Source organism: Macaca nemestrina, chromosome 14 (assembly GCF_043159975.1).
Source record: "Macaca nemestrina isolate mMacNem1 chromosome 14, mMacNem.hap1, whole genome shotgun sequence".
NCBI classification, from domain to species: Eukaryota; Metazoa; Chordata; class Mammalia; order Primates; family Cercopithecidae; genus Macaca; species Macaca nemestrina.
Genome location: NC_092138.1, coordinates 111,878,873 through 111,898,515, shown reverse-complemented (window position 1 = coordinate 111,898,515; position 19,643 = coordinate 111,878,873). Strand labels below are relative to the sequence as shown.

General features: G+C 44.1%; 1 protein-coding gene across 3 annotated transcripts in view; it reads right to left on the bottom strand.

Moving 5' to 3' along the window:
- Positions 1-19,643, bottom strand: part of LOC105464039 (ABL proto-oncogene 1, non-receptor tyrosine kinase) — a 186,385-nt gene that overhangs the window by 51,371 nt on the left and 115,371 nt on the right. Inside the window, exon 1 of one of the 3 annotated variants that reach the window (XM_011711662.3) lies at positions 4,280-4,554. The exons of the other annotated variants lie outside the window; for them this stretch is intronic. Coding sequence (XP_011709964.2) covers positions 4,280-4,358 — 79 coding nt within the window. The 5' untranslated portion in view covers positions 4,359-4,554. Of the gene's footprint in view, positions 1-4,279; positions 4,555-19,643 lie in introns of those variants that run through there. 3 annotated transcript variants of the gene reach the window in all.

The window sequence follows — 19,643 nt, the reverse complement described above, 5'->3', positions numbered from 1 at the left end:
GCTGACACGGTGAAACCCCGTCTCTACTAAAAAATACAAAAAAACTAGCCGGGCGAGGTGGCGGGCGCCTGTAGTCCCAGCTACTCGGGAGGCTGAGGCAGGAGAATGGCGTGAACCTGGGAAGCGGAGCTTGCAGTGAGCCAAGATCACGCCACTGCACTCTAGCCTGGGCGGCAGAGCGAGACTCTGTCTCAAAAAAAAAACAAAAAACAAAAAACAAAATAACTTTCGAAAGTTCAGGCTGAGGGCAGTGGCTCATGCCTGTAGGGATGCACTTTGGGGAGGCCAAGGTGGGAGGATCACTTGAGGCCAGTAGTTCAACACTGGCCTGGCCTGGGCAAACTAGTGAAAATAGTGAGACTCTGTCTCTACAAAAAAAAAAAAAGAAAAATTAAATTAGCCAGGTAGCATGTGCCTGCAGCCCCAGCTACTTGGGGAGCTGAGGTAGGAGGGCTGCTCGAGCCCAGGAGCTCAAGGCTGCAGTGAGCTGTGACTGTGCCACTCACTGTAGTCCAGCCTGGGTGATAGAGCAAGATCCTATTTCCAAAAACAACAACAACAACAACAACAACGAAAAGTTCAAGAAGAGTGCAGTTCACAGACAATAGTGTTTGATTCTACAGTACACAACTGTCACATACATGTACAATATTCATGCACAATGTATGTAAATACAAACACATGAACAAATGAAAATAAAATGAAAAGAAAACCCTGAATTCAAAAGGCTAGTGTTCATGTTTTCTTTGATGTCTCCAGGGGAAAGAAATAATCAGATAATTCAGTGTTCAAAGTAGACCGAAGATTGCAAAGCTAAATGTGCTCCTGGTAAATAGATACTGCTCTAAACAGGCATCTTCACAAAAAGCTGGAGAGCAAAATTCACATGTTATAAATGCTTATATGTGTACACAGTATTTCTAGAAGGGCACACATAAAACTCCAGGGTGATTACCTCTAGGAGGGGAAACTGAATAGGAGAGGGAATTACTTATCACTAAATACCCTTTTAGGATTTCTTACATACAGGTATTTTTATATACATTTAAAAAAATTTAATCCTACTGCTAAAGCTAATCATTTTGCCAGGATCAGATTTCTGGAAGAGAGAGACTACCCTTATATTTCAGGGATTAATTGGAGGAGTTTCTGGAGATACTATTTTAAAAACCACAGTGAATTCCAAAAAAGACAAATTGTCACAATCAGTAGAGCATCCAGTGGCTAAAAGTGGGCTCTCCCGAGCCAGACAGCATGAGTTCAAATCCCAGTACCCCCACTCACTGACTCTGTGACCCTAGACAAGTTACTTAATCTTCTGATGACTCAGCTTCCTCATCTATAAAATGGAAATAATCATAGTGCTATCATGAAAGATAAGTATATTAGATCACATAGAGTAATGAAACAGTATTTGGCACACAGTAAGCAGTTAATAATTGTTAGCCATCTTTATGTTTACCAATGTTGCTTTGACAGCTAGGCTGATTAGCAGGTAGCACGCACCATCAAACTACATTTATGGTGGAAGCTTCTTTGATAGAACGATGAAAAACTTGATCTCATTCAATTCTCTCCCTGACATGGGATGCCTGGGACCCTGAGTGGGCGTCAATAAACACTGACTGACTGACACTGATTGGCTGATTTAGGCTGTCAGTGAAAGTGGAAAGCCTGGATTACTTATCCAGATGTTAGGAACTATTCTGCCCAAAAGACAAATAGCACTTTCAGTCTTTAAGAGACAATCACTGAGGCTTGTTAAATTCTACCAACTACAAAATAATTCCATTTACTTTCTCTAATTAAATAAAACAACGAAAAGAAGAAAACTCAGAAAGAAAGAATTCCCAGAGTGACACCTTCCTAGATGAAGGCTTAACTCAAGGCAGTCTGCTGTACTAGAACTTTTTTTTTCTTTTTTTGAGACCTGAGAGTCAACATTATAATTCATTTCAAGACATGTTGGAATAAGATGTTTTAGATTTTTCCCCAAAACAATAATTAAACCAGCCAGGTCCATACTAAATCTCCAGTTTACTCCCAGGAAAACAAAACAATGCCGTGGCAAAGCCGTGACCTAAACTTTGCTCCAGCTTTGCAGTTACAAAAGTCCATTCATCCCCGCCTTAGGCACCCATCTGCAAAGTGGAGATGATGATGCCTAACACTTAACTCGTTACAGATGTAAATGAGAATGTGCTCAGAATTTTGAGCAACTTGGAAAAAATAAGCGATGTATTAACTGAAGATGATTTGGACTGCTCAGACGTCAACTTTTAGGGACAAATAAACCATCTCCACCCTCCAAATGCTAGGCTCCGTGAGCCCACTCCACCTAGATGAGCCTTCTCTGGGCCATTCAGCCCCCTGGAATCCCAGAAAGAGAAGAGAAGTGAGGTACACTAACTGTGGCAAGAAGGGCAAACACGTTTCATCCACATCACTAGTGTGAGCTGCATATGTGACTCCAAGCAGGCATTCAGGGTAGAGTCAGAGGTTAAGGAAAGAAAAATAGGTTATAAAATTAATGAGGCCTCTGTTTATTTCTCCTGCTTTTTTTTTTTTTTTTTTTTTTGAGACGGAGTCTCGCTCTGTCGCCCAGGCTGGAGTGCAGTGGCCGGATCTCAGCTCACTGCAAGCTCCGCCTCCCGGGTTCACGCCATTCTCCTGCCTCAGCCTCCCTAGTAACTGGGACTACAGGCGCCCGCCACCTCGCCCGGCTAGTTTTTTGTATTTTTTAGTAGAGACAGAGTTTCACCGGGTTAGCCAGGATGGTCTTGATCTCCTGACCTCATGATCCGCCCGTCTCGGCCTCCCAAAGTGCTGGGATTACAGGCTTGAGCCACCGCGCCCGGCCTATTTCTCCTGCTTTTAAAAAAAGAAAACCATGGCATTCTAGCAGAAATTCTATTTGCTCTAAAGTGAGCTTCACAGTTCTACTCTTTTTTTTTTTTTTTTTTTTTACTGAGACAGAGTCTTGCTCTGTCACCCAGGCTGGAGTGCAGTGGCGCGATCTTGGCTCACCGCAACCTCCACTTCCCGGGTTCAAGCAATTCTCCTGCCTCAGCCTCCCGAGTAGCTGAGATTACAGGCGTGTACCACCAAGCCTGGCTAATTTTTTGTATTTTTAGTAGAAATGGGGTTTCACCATGTTGGCCAGGCTGGTCTCGAAATTCTGACCTCAAATGATCCACCCGTCTCGGCCTCCCAAAGTGTTGGGATTACAGGCGTGAGCCACCGCGCCCGGCCACATTTCTACTCTTATATTTTAAGTCTTAAATGAAAACAACTGTGAAGAACAAGTGCCACTCCATCTCTTAAAGCACAGTCTTTCTGCTGAAGGCAACGATCTGGGAGCACCAGTCTCAAATCAGATCAATTACATAGCCACCTAGAAGCAGCGAAAGTGAAGACCCACAACCCTTAATTTACTTTTTTCCATTTAGAAAACTAAAGACTACAACAGGAAAGAAAAATAAAATAAAACAGATGTAATTAAAAAAGGAGAGTAGGTAGAAAGAACGCAAAAGTGAAGCCACCGTGGCCCTGAGCTTCACTTAAGGAACCGAACATGACACCCCAGTACTCTGGGGGACTCCTTGGAAACGCCTTCTTAAATGGGCTATGATCTCTCTCTCTCTTCCCCTGAAAAGTCAGCGAATTCCTAAGACCTCTTCGTGGTCTGCAGATAAGATGGGGGTGGGGGAGATGGAAAGATCACTTGAAATTCTGTATCCATAAATGGTAGAGTGGTGTTCCTTGTGTACATGATGCTTAATGGAAATCGCATGTTTTCACAAACACGGGTCGATCTTTTTAACACACAGTTCCAATTAACGGTGGAAATTCCATAACGTGGGATCCCAGGGATGTTAAGGCCTGTCGAGTTCACTTTCTCAAACTTTTTCGGGGGAGCCCGCAGTGTGGGGCCCCGGACGCCACCGTCACCATCCGGCGTGGCTCTCCCGGCGCTGGCGCCGGGGCTGGGGGCCACGCTCGGCCGGCGGTGCCTAGGGGCCATCGCGAGAAAGAGAAAGAGACAGAGAGAAAGAGAGAGAGAGACAGAGACAGAGAGAGAGAGACAGAGAAGAGAAAAGAAGAGAAGAGGAGAAGGGAGGAGAAGAGAAGAGGAGAAGAAAGGAGAAGAGAAAGGAGAAAAAGAGAAGCCCCAGGGAGGGCGCAGGAGGGAGCGCGCGGGCGGCGAGGCCTAGGAAGGGCCCAGCAGCAGCGGGAGGGCGCGCGGCTACTCAGCCCAACCCGCGCGGCCCGGGCTTACCTTCCAGATAACAGCTGGAGGACGAGGACAGCCCCTTCTTGGATTTGCAGCCCACCAGCTTCAGGCAGATCTCCAACATTTTCCCGCGCCAGCGACGTCGGGGGCCAGAGCCCCTCTCCCAGCTCGGTCTGCGGGCCCGGCTCAGGCCCGGCTCGGCCTGCGCGCCCCCCCGGGCGCTCCCGGCCCCGCCAGGCCGCCCTCACCGCAGCCCCGCGCGCCCGCGCCCGCCCATGGCCGCGGCCGCGTCTCCGCCTCGCCAGGACGCGCCTGTTAACAAAGGGCCCGGAGAGGGCGCCCGCCAGGCCCGCCCCCGCCCCGCCGCCGCCTGCGCCTTAACCCCCTCCTGGCCGCGCCCGTCCACACCCTGGGGCCCCCGGCGTTCCCGAGGCCGAGCCTGGCCCAAAGCCACCGCCGCTTTCCAAAGCCAACCCGGGCCAATGGCGATCCTCGCAGGGGGAAGGCCGCGCGCGGCCGGAGGAGGTCTTTCTCCGCCTGGAAGCGAAGTCCCAACCCCGGCGGGGAGGATGCAGGCCTGCTCCACTCCACTTTAAAAGCCGCGCGCAACTCCACCGCGTCCTGGGGCGTCCCCAACCTGCACCGCATTTGGCGAGTTTCCCAGTGCGCGGTGCCAGGCAAACCCTCTGACCCGAGGACGCTGGTGAAAATGCAAATTCCTCTGCAGTTACCAATACTAACTGGTCTCATTTCTACTCAACGCGCGTCCTGTGATTAAGGCTGAGGCAGTGGGTGTCTGGGGAGGAAGTCAGAGCTGGCACCCACAGGACAACCACACGGGCGCACGACACTCCGGTCAGGCCGCACACCCAGACCAGGATGTGAGGTCAGGCTGCGAACAGACGGGTGTGAGTTCAGAGTGAGAAGCCTTAGTCCCCACAATGAGAATTTTCAGATGCAGGGTCTGAGCCTCTTCTCTGATTCATTTTCTTTACCAGAGAACTTTTCCCCTTCCTTTGGCCGAGTGCTACGGGGTGAGGGTGGGGAGGAATCATTATTTAAAATCCATTTCATTCAATTCTTTTAAACTCTTGTTTGGACTGACCACAGACAATGTTATAAAGTAGCAGCAATCACAATCGTGTTATTGGCACAGACCCAGAAATCTAGGTCAGAGGGAAACAGTAAGGAACCCAATGGCACCAAATAATTCAGTAAAATCTGGTAAGTTCCCCTCATGACAGGAAAAGGAATTTATTTCATTTATTTATTTCATAAATGGTGTTAATCACAAAACTGCAAAAGGGGGAAGTTTAGTCCACATCTTCTAGCCACGAAGAGTAAGAGCTGACATGTACCGAGCTCTTCCCGTGTGCCATGTTACCTTCATTACTGCATCTGCGCAATTATCTTGTGAGGAAACAGATTATCCCAATTCTTCAGGTTAAAAAAACAAGCAAACAAACAAACAAACGCCACAGATGCTCAGAGAAGTCAAACACCTTGCCCACAGCTGGAAACAAGCGAAGATGGACTCAACCCAGGTCTGCCTGGCTCCAAGGATCAGGCTCCTGACCAGTGGATGATGTTGCCCCTTCACACCAAGAATAAATTCCAAGTGGATTAAAGCACTGGATATCTTTGGTCAAATAACTAGCATTGTCATTATATGTTTCAGAGAAAGCCTTGGTTATGAGACCCTGGCTACTTTCTAGCCTATCCTGTAAGGACAAAAACCCGAGTATCTTGAGTACATCAGGAATGGCTAAGTAACAAGATCTTCACCTAGCTCTGCCAAAAACAGCACATAAAAACTCCAACTGGACTGGATGTGACTAGTGTATATCACAGGGGTTCTCGGCCAGGATGTCATTAACTTTTCACGTGTGTCCTGCCAAATTCTGATGAACATACAACATGCATTTTTACTGCAATTGAATGGACCTACTGCTAGAGTCATGGTACTAGATCAGGCCTCATGAGCATCCAAGAGGGCACCATCAGGGAAGTTTGCAGCTCCCATCATCTGGAGATGCAGGACGACAGGGTCCCCAGGGGATGGGTGCAGTGACTCTGGATGCTTTCTATGATCTGGGAGGCGCTGTTATTCTGCTGGACGGCCTGCATGTGGTGACTGCTAACGTGTTTGGTGTTGTCTTGAATCTTTCAACCTCTACACATAATGCCAAAAATAACTCAAAAGGGTGCCACCAATACCAACAAGTGAAAAAATACATTATCTGTCTGTTTTGTTGCCCTTTTGGAAAGTTCAGGGGCCTGGTTTCAGACAATAAAAAAGTCTTTCATTTTACAGCATTTCATATTAAAGGGCCATATTCAAATTGGCAGCTTAATGCCAGGAATTACACATTATTAGGCATTTTGGAAATTCTAGCCATATCCTTCAATACCGTCTGTTAATACAGGCCCAGATATTTGCTTGCCTTGTGCTGTACTTTATATTGGTATATAAGTTTTTTTTTTTTTTTTTTTTTTTTTTTGAGGCAGAGTCTCACCCTGTCACCCAGGCTGGAGTGCAATGCCACGATCTCAGTTCACTGCAAACTCCACCTCCCGGGTTCAAGCGATTCTCCTGCCTCAGCCTCCCAAGTAGCTGGGATTACATAGGCACGTGCCACCACGCCTGGCTAATTTTTTTTGTATCTTTAGTCGAGACGGGGTTTCATCATGCTGGCCAGGCTGGTCTCAAACGCCTGACCTCGTGATCCGCCCACCTCAGCCTCCCAAAGTGCTGGGATTACAGGCGTGAGCCACCGTGCCCGGCCGGTATATAAGTTTATTTTTTAAAGCTAATTATTATTACTAATATTCTGCTCCTGAGTCTAAAATGATCTTATCTCTTAAAATGAATAATGCTTATAAACTGTATCCAAATCTTTTTTAGTTATAAAACCATACATCAACAGATCTAACAAAACCCTAAATTAGTGGCAATGAATACTGAAAAAACTGCCAAACTCTACACTACCGTATCAAACCTGGCCTAGTCTCTCCAGATCCAAGTTTTGATGCTTTTGAAACTCACTTGCCAGATATGAAGAGCATTTTGTTATAAGCAAATAAAGGAGAGCTTCAATCTTCTTACCAAAAGAACACCCCAAGAAGGATTCCTTCTAATCAGCCTAAGACCTAAAAGCCATTAGCTAAAAAGACTTTTTAAAAAGAAAGGGAAAGGAAAGAAATTAAAGACTGTGAACTAACTTGTTTGCTATGTTGCATTAGTTTGGGAAGAAATACACTTTTAATGTGCATGTAATATGTGCCAGTCACTCTTAAGCCTCATAGCAACCTAATGATTTTGTATAGTTTAATTCCATTTCACAGGTAAGAACTGACTGGAGGGAGAGGGGGAAGTATTCTGTCCAAGTTCACACAGCCAGGAGATAGTAAAGGAGGAAGGTCTTGAACTTTGTAAAATGGCAGAAAATTTCCAATTTAAGTGAGAGGTGGATAATATAAATAAGATCAGAAGATGAAATAAATAACATTAACTGTTGGGAAAACATGTCTTAGGAGAAAGTAATTCAGGGAACTAGAGCTATTTAAGAATTTTTTTTTTTGAGACGGTGAAACCCCATCTCTACTAAAAGTACAAAAAAATTAGCTGGGCATGGTGGCGGGCACCTGTAATCTCAGCTAATCGGGAGGCTGAGGCAGAGAATTGCTTGAACCTGGGAGGCGGAAGTTGCAGTGAGCAGACATCGCGCCAACACACTCCAGCCTGGGCGACAGAGCAAGACTCCATCTCAAAAAAAAAAAAAAAAAAAAAAAAAAAAAAAGAATATTAAGAAGGAAAGGGGCCGGGCACGGTGGCTCACGCCTGTAATCCTAGCACTTTGGGAGGCCGAGGCGGGCGGATCACAAGGTCAGGAGATCGAGACCACGGTGAAACCCCGTCTCTACTAAAAATACAAAAAATTAGCCAGGCGCGGTTGTGGGCGCCTGTAGTCCCAGCTACTCGGGAGGCTGAGGCAGGAGAATAGCGTGAACCCGGGAGGCGGGGCTTGCAGTGAGCCGAGATCACGCCACTGCACTCCAGCCTGGGCGACAGAGCGAGACTCCCTCTCAAAAAAAAAAAAAAAAAAAAAAAAAAGAAGGAAAGGATAAAATCCCCAATTACATTAAAGGGATCTGAACAATGTTTCTAAAAGTATAATCCATGGACAATCTATTTTGAATAATGTGGGGCTTGCTTAAAATCCAGAGTCTTGGTTTCTAGTCTAGAATCAGGATATGTGCAGTGGGCTGGATCTGAAGTTGATCTGCATGCATATGTAAGATGGAAATCCACTGTTTGGGGGCCAGGAGCGGTAGCTCACGCCTGTAATCCCAGTACTTTGGGAGGCCGAGGTGGGTGGATCACCTGAGGTCAGGAGTTCAAGACCAGCCTGGCCAATAAGGGGAAATCCCGTCTCTACTAAAAATACAAAAATTAGCCAGGCGTGGTGGTGCACACCTGTAATCCCAGCTACTCGAGAGGCTGAGGCAGGAGAATCACTTGAACCTGTGGAGGCTGCAGTGTGCCAACACTGCGCCACTGCACTCCAGCCTGGGCAACAGAGCAAGACTCCGTTTCAAAAAAAGAAAAAAAGAAAAGAAATCCGCTGTTTTGGAAGAGAGTTGCTTATTTTCACTGGGAGTAGGACAAACAGGAATGGATATTGCTAAAATTTAATTCATTTGAAAGCAATTTCAGAATTTAAGATACGCATAACTCTAGAACAAGTTACCAAAAGAAGACTCTTCTTAGAGGATTAGAGGAGAGAGACTGAATTTTTTTTTTTTTAATTTGGAATTTAGTCCTATTGAAAAGCTGGGCAGGCACCCACCATAGAAGTGGGTCAAGGGAAGGAGGCAGGATTCAGGATGTGGATGCTCCATCTCTCAGCAGCAGGACTGGGTGTGAGTGCAGGTGGAACAGAGAGAGATGAACCTGACAGGAGGCCTAGCTTGAGACCCCAGGACCAGATGACCCCAGGTCTGGATGACGCCTTCACTGTTTCCAGCACAGCTAGTAGCTTTAGGGGGAGAACAGCAAAGATCTTGAGGTATGTGCATACTATTTCACATGCAAATGCCAACAAAGCCCACTTTCTCTGATTCAGCAAACACTGTCCAGTGAGAGCCTGCCAGGTAGGTCCTCTAGCTCTGTGGGTCTAGTGTATGTCCAACTAAAGGATAAGATAGCTTAAAAAATCATTTCCGTCATACCAGTTTTTGCCACTGTATAGGGACATGTGCATCCCTTTAAGTCTCACATTTTTTCAATCGGGTAGCACTACCTGCTGGTCATGAGTTATGTGTGACAAAGGCTAGTGCTGAGTCTCAGATCTGCCAGTCACTGTGGGGCCATGGGCAATGACTTCACCTCTCAGAGCCTCGATTTTCTTATCTGAAAAATGGGAGGTGGTCATAAGAGCAGTTATCTCACAGGGTTATTATGAAGATTAGGAATCATGTATGGAGAGTGCCCGAAGCACAGAAGGTGCTTGATAATCAGTAGCTATTGTTATTTCCAAAAGAGGATTATTCCTGTATCAGGTCTATGTTCCTGCCTACATCTTACTGGGACTCAGGCAAGAGCTCAAGTTAACAAACATGCTATATGAAAATGATTCCAGAAAGCAGTCTGGAGGTTTTCCAAGAGACAAGGAAATCAATTTATCCTATGATGAGAAAGAAACACTAGCTATGAGGTAGGAGTAGCAACTAAGGTTCAAACGTAACAGAGAGCCCCACCTTTCATCCTAAAGCAAAGGTTTGCAACCACAGCTTCAGCAAAACACAAACCCCACACTGCCGCATCTTGGATGGGGGCCTAATTCAGACCCAAGATTTCGTGCACAGGCTGCACAGATGACTGTCCTTCAAATGACAATGATTTTTCTGTTAGTCCTCTTGGTATTTCCACGCTATAATTCTCAGCTGGGGAGCAAATCTGAACTGCCTTAGAGTAAATCCGCTTTCTAGAAAATCTCATTACAGTAAGACTTTACTATATTTTTATAATTAACAAGTCTAAACCTAACTGTTAAACATTTTTCTCTAGAAGGAGAGAATTAATAGTATTAGTATGCTCATTTTTAAAATTAATTTTTCTTTTTAATCAAAGTAATATACATAACATGGTTAAAACTCAAACAGTATTAAAAGTCTTATAAAAAAGGCTAAAAATAGTCTTGTAAAAATCTGGTAATAAAAAACAGCAATCCCATTCCCCTGTCAGTTTCCCCAGAGACAGCCTCCTTCAGATTTTAGCTAATAACATCACTTGCTCTTTCTGAATTCATTAGATTTATCCATTATCTATTAACTTATGACAGCAGTATTATACTATCACCATCCATAACCCCCCAAAACAATAAAATCACAATTTGGGGATAAATCAATAGTCAGTGTTTACATTACTAGGATGATGTAAATATTGTTCACTGCTTAGCCAATAATATACTATGAATGTTTCCTTTATTATACAACTTTGTTTATCCTAGAGATATTGCCTTGTTTTCATTTAACCAGTCTTCTATATACCTATTACCATTGTCCCTCAAATACTTCAAAGATCTGTCAAATATCTAGTGATATTTTTTCCAATCACTAAAACATTTCAAATATTCTCAGTTCTACTTATTGACTTAAATTCTTCATTTTGCTGGAATTCATCATCCAGTAGCTTCACAGAGGTGGGGCGGGAGGGTGCATGTCTAAAAAAATACCTTTCTTCTACCCTGACAGTTTGTCTGGGTATAGAATTCCAGGTTGAAAATAATTTTCCCAAATGAATTTTGAAGGCATTTATCTACTACTATCTAGTTTCCAGTAAGTATTGTTTAGAGATGCAGTCCCATTCTGGTTCCTGAAAATGACTTGCTTTTTTTCTCTTTGGAAACTTTTAGGATCTTCTAATATTCTTGGTGTTCTGAACTTTCACAATGATATGGCTTGGAGTGAGTCTCTTTCATATATTATTCTGGGCACTCATAAATTCAGAGATTTATGTCATTCAGTTTTGGAAAATACTCACTTCACTAAACTCTGAAATTTTTCCTTACATTTAATGTCTCCTAACTTCTCCTCCATTTGTTTCTTTGTTGTTATCATTATTTTTTTCAGTTTTCATTCTGGAATTCCTACAAGAAGGATATTAAAGCCCTGGGATTGAGTTTCTAATTTTCTTTTCTTTTTCTTTCTTTTTTTTTTTTGAAACAGAGTTTCACTCTTGTTGCCCAGGCTGGAGTGCAATGGCGTGGTCTCAGCTCACTACAACTTCTGCCTCCTGGGTTCAAGCGATTCTCCTGTCTCAGCCTCCCGAGAGTTTCTAATTTTCTTACCTGTTCTCTCTTATAGTTCTCTCAATAGTCCATGTCTTAGTCTTTATGTTCTGTTAGGTTGGTGCAAAAGTAGTCACGGCTTTTGTCATTAAAATGGCAAAAGCCCCAATTACTTTTGTACCAACCCAATACATTCTGAGACAATTTTCCACATCTTCTGTTGGATTTTAAATTTGGGCCATAATGTTTTTAATATTAAACAATTCATTCTTGCTGGGCATGGTAGCTCACGCCTGTAATCCCAGCCCTTTGGGAGGCTGAGGCAAGAGGATCACTTGAGCCCAGGAGTTCAAGACCAGCCTGGGCAACATAGTGAGACCCCATCTCTCTACAAAAAATTAGCCAGGTGTGGTGGTGCGTGCCTGTAGTCCCAGTTGTTCAGGGGGCTGAGGCAGGTTGGGAATGCAATGAGCTGTGATCTTGCCATTGCACTCCAGCCTGGGTGACAAAGAGAGACCATGTCTCAAAAAAGAAAAAAGAAAAAAGAAAAAAATAAATAAAAGAAAAATAATTCATTCTTATTCTGATTGTTATTGTTTTTAAAAGCATCCTGTTTTCTGACATTTGCAATCTCTCTCTCCGAGGATAGCAAAGAGTAGTTCTTTTTTTTAAAGCAGTGTTTTGTGGGAAATGTATAGCTTTATTTATTTATTTACTATTTTTGAGACAGAGTCTCACTCTGTTACCCAGGCTGGAGTGCAATGGCTCAATCTCGGATCACTGCAACCTGCATCTCCCAGGTTCAAGCAATTCTCCTTCCTCAGCCTCCCAATAGCTGGGATTACAGGTGCCTGCCACCACACTCGGTTAATTTTTCTATTTTTAGTGGAGATGGGGTTTCTCCATGTTGGCTAGGCTGGTCTCAAACTCCTGACCGCAGGTGATCTGCCTACCTTGGCCTCCCAAAGCGTTGGGATTAGAGGCGTGAGCTACGGCACCCAGTCTGAATTGTTCTTTTGCACTCTTCTTCTGTTGCCTGCATTGTCTTTATTTCTACCAAGTTCCTATTTTCTGCTATTTGTTTTACCCTTTATCTATTAATATCAGGTTAGAGACTTTCCTCTAATGCTTAGAGAAATTTGGCTGGCCATTCACTCTCTATGAATGAACAACTAAAAAGATGACTGTTAGTTGTGTATGCGTGGAAGGGGCACAGCCACTGGAAGGCTTCAGGGAAAGGAGATGGTGAACTCGCTTTTTCAAGAGAATCCCTAAATGTTGGTATCTACAGGGCTTTTCTCTAGGGTCATTCAACTTTTCCCCCCTAGAAAAGAATATTTCAATCTCTTCTCTATTAGGCCTCTGGCTAGCAGGTATTAGAAGAGGGCTGGGAATTCAATATGCAGACTTTTAAAAAATCTGCTCTTTGCCCACTCAACTATTTTTCAGCCAATGGCCTACCTGGACCCATGCTGGGGGTCAGGCTCCTGAGTCCAGAGCCTCTACAGGGCATTTCTCAACACAATGCCTCTGGTCTCCTGTAGGTGGGAAGGAGAGGTGGTCATCTGACTATATGGGGTTGGAGAGGGGTTTGAAGAATCTAAACTCTCTTTTTACAGGCTTTCAACTGATCCCCTTGATTTCAGCTTCAGGCCTCACCCCCTGCTTTCTGTGGCACTAATGTCTCTAATTTCTGAGCTTTCCCCAGATTCTTACAGGCAAACCAGGTCACTCTTAATCAGGGTCTCTCTCAGAAGAGGTTAGGTTTTGGCATCCTTGGTTCTGCTAAATCTATTACCCCTCTCTTTGCCTTTCTTATCCCCTACTGTCTCCTTTGGGCTCCTTTAGTCCTTACACATCTTCACTTAAAATATACATATATATATTTTGGCCAGGTATGGTGGCTCATGCCTGTAATCCCAGCACTTTGGGAGGCTCAGGCGGCTAGATCATTTGAGCACAGCCTGGCCAACGTGGCGAAACCCCATCTCTACAAATATACAAAAATTTGCTGGGCGTGGTGGCGTGTGCCTGTAATCCCAGCTACTCAGGAAGCTCAGGCAGGAGAATCGCCTGAACCCAGGAGGTGGAGGTTGCAGTGAGCCGAGATTGCGCCGACTCTGTTTCCAAAAAATAAATAAATAAAATAAATCTTTTTATTGTCATTTTAAGAATTTATTTTCCCCGTATTGCAGTTCAGACAACTGTGACACAGATAGGTTATGTAACTTGCACTAGGTCACATACCAAGTTAGTGGCAGGGCAAGGAAAACCCCTATCTTCAAACTCCCTTGTTAGATCCCTTTCCCATTGCATGACACCTACTAGGTACCCATGACAGACAAATTTTAGGACACTAGGCTGAAAAACTAAAATTTGCTGCAAACTATAGGTTTTAAATCTTCATTTCGCTGGCGGTGAAGAAACAACAAAACTCTAAATTCTTAAATCCAGTTACAACACTGTACCTTAAGGTTTAATGATAAACAGAAATATTATTAAGCAAAAATTGTTTGGGATATTCTTATTAAACTCTAAGGGCTTGAATTCAACTTAAAGAGATTTTGCCACGGTTTCATGAAATGTCTCTGTCCCTTTACCTTAACTTTTTAAATAAATACCAAATAATTTTATTTTAAATCACTGTACGTCTTGTTTTTAATCTGAATATTGAAGAAAGATTAAGGTATCTATAAAACAAATAAATGGAAAATAGCAATGTTACAGCTTTGTTGCAATCGAAAATAGCAATGCTGTAAAAACCCTAAACCCTTCAAATTATTATCTGTGTGATAAGATTTATAATGAGGTAAAAACTCAGCCAAGCAGGAGGAACTGATAAAAGAAAAAGCCCAAGCCTGGTTATTGGCAAGCTCCTTTTGTTTAAAGTGTTGTTAACTTTGAATTGGTAAACCAATGGTTAATATTTTCCTCTCTTTCTCTAAGACTAAAAGAATCTGCGAAAGCAGCAGAGCAGGCCTAGGAGATCACATTACATTTGGGGGTGGGGGAAGAAGGCAGCTGGAGGCGAGGGTAGAGAGAAGGGCTAAAAGGGAAAGAAAACAAGTTGTCTAAACCTCCCCACAGTGTAAAACCCAGCAGGGATTAGGAGGCAGTGGAGGAGCCAGTGTTTATCCAAGATATCTCTGGGGCAGTTGGAACTGGCTATAAAAGTATAGGCTCCTCCGGTATGAATATCCTGTCAGCAGCCTAGAGCTGTACCCCACGAAAGCAAAGTTCTTGGTAATTGTTACCAAGGCTTGAAACCCTAGAAATGAAATACTAAAGGGGAGTTAATGTTTATTTCTTCAAACCATTCAGTACCAATTTGTTTTGTTGTCAAGGTTTTCAACACACACAAAGGACAAATGGAACCAGAAGATTTCTTCCCTCTACTTGTTAGAAATGACTGCTGTCCTTAGAAGAGCAATGGGATCTCTAAACGGAACTGCTCTTTTTCTTCCTTTAAGTGACAGATGTGTCATATTAATCCAGAACTACATATTAACTGAACAAGAGCAGCTACAGTTAACCTTGGAGAAACTGTTCACTAAGTGGCACTGTGGTGATGGCAGGAAAGGGCTAGCTCAGTGGCCATGCAGCCACTTGAAAACAAAACAGCAAAGCAGAGGTTTGCTTTCAAAGGCAACCTGGTAAAAGCTGTCCTCTTTGTTTGCCACCTCTCCTACGAGCTGGTGCATAAGATCTATATTCTTTACAGCAACACCAAAATCAAATTTAATGTCTAAGTTACTTTCATATTCCCCAAGTGGGGTGGTGAACTGTATGTGTCAGCTTGACTAGGCCCCCAGGATGCCCAGATATTTCCAGGTGTGTCTGTGAGGGTGTTTCTAGAAGAGATTAGCATTTGAATTGGTGAACTGCCTAAGCAGATGGCCCTCCCCACTTTGGCTGGCAGGGCCTGATTAGAACAAAAAGACAGAGTAACCTCAGCACTTTGGGAGGCCGAGGCGGGCAGATCATGAGGTCAGGAGATCGAGACCATCCTGGCTAACAGAGTGAAATCCAGTCTCTACCAAAAATAGAAAAAATTAGCCGGGCGTGGTGGCAGGCGCCTGTAGTCCCAGCTCCTCCGGAGGCTGAGGCAGGAGAATGGCGTGAACCCGGGAGGCGGAGCTTGCAGTGAGCCGAGATCACGCCACTGCACTCCAGCGTAGGCGACAGAGTGAGACTCCGTCTCAAAAAAAGAAAAAAAAAAAAAAGAACAAAAAGACAGAAAAAGGTAGGTTGGATTTACCCTCCCTCTGCCTGACTGCTTGACCTGGGACATGGATCTTCTCCTTCCCTCAGCCTTCTGGGTTCTCAGACCTTCAGACTCAGACTGGAATCCACATCACTGGCCCTCAGCTCTCAGGCCTTCAAACTACACCAGCAGCTTTCCAGGGTCTCCATCTGGCAGAGAGCAGACTGTGGGACTTCTCAGGCTCCATCATCTCAGGAGCCAATACCTTATAATCAATCTCTTCAAAAGACACACATTTAGGATGTCTATTCTGATAGACAGACTCTATTGGTTCCTGTGTCTCTGGAGAGAACCGTAATACACTAGGCAATAATCAGTCATATTTACAGTTATTTCATATGACAAATGTTCTGGTGTAATTCAACAGTAAAATTAACTCCTCAATAACACTTAGGCCAACAACTGCATATCAACTAGACTTTCCTTGATGAAAATGAACAGGAATCCCATACAGGACCCTGGAAGCCCCACACTGGCTCTTGACATCTGTTTTTTCTCTTGCCTTCAACCCCTAAGTTTTAGGCCTTAACCCTTCAGTTGTAGATGGGACACACCACCCCAGAATAAAAGACTTCATTTCCCAGACTCTCTTGTGGCCAGGCACTGCCACAAGACTAAGTGATGGTATGTGGGCAAAAGTGCTGTGAAAGACTTCTGGGTCAGGTTCTTCAAAGCAATAGGCACGCAGTCCCTTTCCTCTTTCTGGTGTCCACTTTCCTCTTTCTGGTGTCCACTGCCTGCGACGGGCCACGGCAGCTGGCGTGGGCATTTTGGATCCTGAGGTAGAAGCTATGCCTTACAGAGTAAGGGACAGGAGGTGTCTGACCTTGAGGAGTCATTGTGCCCCTCAAGAACTGCGACTGTCAGCCTGTTACAGAGAGAAGCATCTTGCTTGTTTGAATTGCTCCTATTTTGGGTCTGTGACAGCCATTTAGTCCTTATGGTAATAATGTTAAAAGTTGAGTTCTAACTTGCATTAACCTAAGAATTCCCCAAATCAATCTTTTGTTTTCTTTCTCCATTGAAAACTGTTAATAGAAGGGGAGGTGTTTGAAACAGTCCTATAACCTTTAGAAAATTAAAGAGTGACCCAAATCATCCCTGTGAAACACGCAGCCCAGTGTCCAGCTCCTAAAAAACATTCCAATATTAAACATTATTATGATTACTATTAACTGTCCCTTTTCCTTTCTATAAACTCGCACTGGTGTAAGGAAGATAAAAAGCTACATGTGCCAAAAACACAAAAATTAGCTGGACGTGGTGGCTCACGCCTGTAGTCCCAGCTACTTCGGAGGCTGAGGCAGAAGAATCGCTTGAACCCAGGAAGCGGAGGTTGTAGTGAGCTGAGATCGTGCCACTGTACTCACCCTAGGCAACAGAGCGAGACTCCGTCTCAAAACAAAAAACAAAAAACAAAAAACTTGTACCCACAATACAGAGAACTCTTACCACTCAATAAAAGACAGTGCACAAACTTAAAAAAACAAAACAAAACAAAACAAAAAAAAAAACAGGCAAAAGATTTGAATTCACAGGTCACCAAATATGAAATACAAATGGCTACTAAGCACATAAAAAGATGTTCGGCATCATTAGTCATTCAAGAAATGGAAACTAAAATCACAATGAGATGCTGCTTCACACCCATTCCAATAGCTATAATCAAAAGACAACCCCTGGCACACTGGCGCGTGCCTACAGTCCCAGCTACTAGGGAGGCTGACGCGGGAGGATCACTTGAGCCCAGGAGTTTGGGGCCAGCCTGATCAACATAGCAAGACTCTGTCTTTAAAAAAAAAAAAAAAAAAAAAAAGCAGGGGTCGGGGTAGGTGGGCAGACAAAACCAACTATTGGCAAGGACGTGGAGAAATGGAACAATCACACATTGCTGGTGGGAATGTAAAATGGTACAGTCACTTTAGGAAACAGTTTGGCAGTTTCTTAAAAAGTTAAACATAAACTTACTATAAGACAGCAATTCGTCCAGACGTGGTGGCTCACGCCTATAATCCCAGCACTTTGGGAGGCCAAGGTGGGTGGATCACCTGAGGTCAGGAGTTTGAGACCAGCCTGACCAACATGGTGAAACCTCGTCTCTACTAAAAATACAAAATTTGCCAGGCATGGTGGCTCACATCTGTAATCCCAGCACTTTGGGAGGCAGAGGCGGGCAGATCACGACGTCAGGAGATCGAGACCATCCTGGCTAACATGGTAAAACCCCGTCTCTACTAAAAATACAAAAACAAAATTAGCCGGGGGTGGTGGCGGGCGCCTGTAGTCCCAGCTACTCGGGAGGCTGAGGCAGGAGAATGGCGTGTACCAGGGAGGCGGAGCTTGCAGTGAGCTGAGATCACGCCACTGCACTCCAGCCCGGGTGACAGAGCAAGGCTCTGTCTCAAAAAAAAAAAAAAAAAAAAAAAAAAAATTAGCCGGGCGTGGTGGCGCATGCCTGTAATCCCAGCTACTTGGGAGGCCGAGGCAGGAGAATTCCTTGAACCTGGGAGGTGGAAGTTGCAGTGAGCCCAGATGGCACCACTGCACCCCAGCCCAGGCAACAAGAGCAAAACTCTGTCTCAAAAAAAGAAAAGACTGAGCAATTATACTTCTAAAAATCTACCCTAGAGAAATGAAAATGTATATCCACACAAAGACTTATACATGGATATATTATAGTAACATTGTTCATGACGACCAAAATTGGAAACAATCCGAATGTTTACCAACTAGTGAATGGAGAAAACATATATCCAAACAATGGAATAATACTCAGCGATAAAAAGGAACAAAGTACTGAGACATGCTATAATCAGATAAACCTCAAAAACATGCTGAGAAAAAAGTCACAAAAGGTCATATATTGTATAAAACTTCATTTACATGAAACATACAGGAAGGACAAATCTATAGAAAAGCAAATGAGTGGTTGCCTGGGGCTGGAGGTGGGAGCGGGACTACTGCAAAGGGACAAAAGGGATCTTTTGCGGATGCCAGAAATGTTCTAAAACTGGATTGTGGGGCCAGGCGTGGTGGCTCACGCCTTTGTAATCCCAGCACTTTGGGAGGCTAAGGCTGGTGGATCATGAGGTCAGGAGATTGAGACCATTCTGGCTAACATGGTGAAACCCCATCTCTACTAAAAATACAAAAAATTAGCTGGGCATGGTGGCACGTGCCTGTAATCCCAGCTACTCAGGAGGCTGAGGCAGGAGAATTGCTCGAACCAGGAGGCGGAGGCTGCAGTGTGCCAAGATTGTGCCACTGGACTCCAGCCTGAGTGACAGAGTGAGACTCCGTCTCAGAAAAATAAATAAATAAAAATAAAACTGGATTGTGGTTATGATGAACACTCTAAATTTAGTAGAAATCATTGAATTGAACGTTAAAATGGTAAATTTTATGGCATATAAATTACACCTCAGTAGAACTGCTAATAAAAAAGGGGAAAAAGCAATATGTTACATGATTTTAACACCTTTTTCTAACTGGATGTCATACAAATGACGAGACAAAGAATTAGTAATGCACCCAGTGAGGGCTGCTCAGTTCCAAGCTGCGAACACAGAAAGACTGTGCTGTATGTGTTGCTGGTTTTCAGCTTCTTTACTGATGCTTCTAATGAGAGCCATGTCTGGAGAGTCAGCCTGAAATGATTCCACCCAACTCTGATGCCTCTCTTCCCAACGCCCAGTGCAACGAAACTTCTGCAAAGAAGTGTGTGTGAAGGGAAGGTTGTATATACACAAATGAGATGATCAACACAGGTGGGAGTAAGGAGATGGAATACAGGTTGACTCAAATAAAGACATCTGAGAGAGCCAGCAATCCAGCACAGCGAAGACAGTGAGGC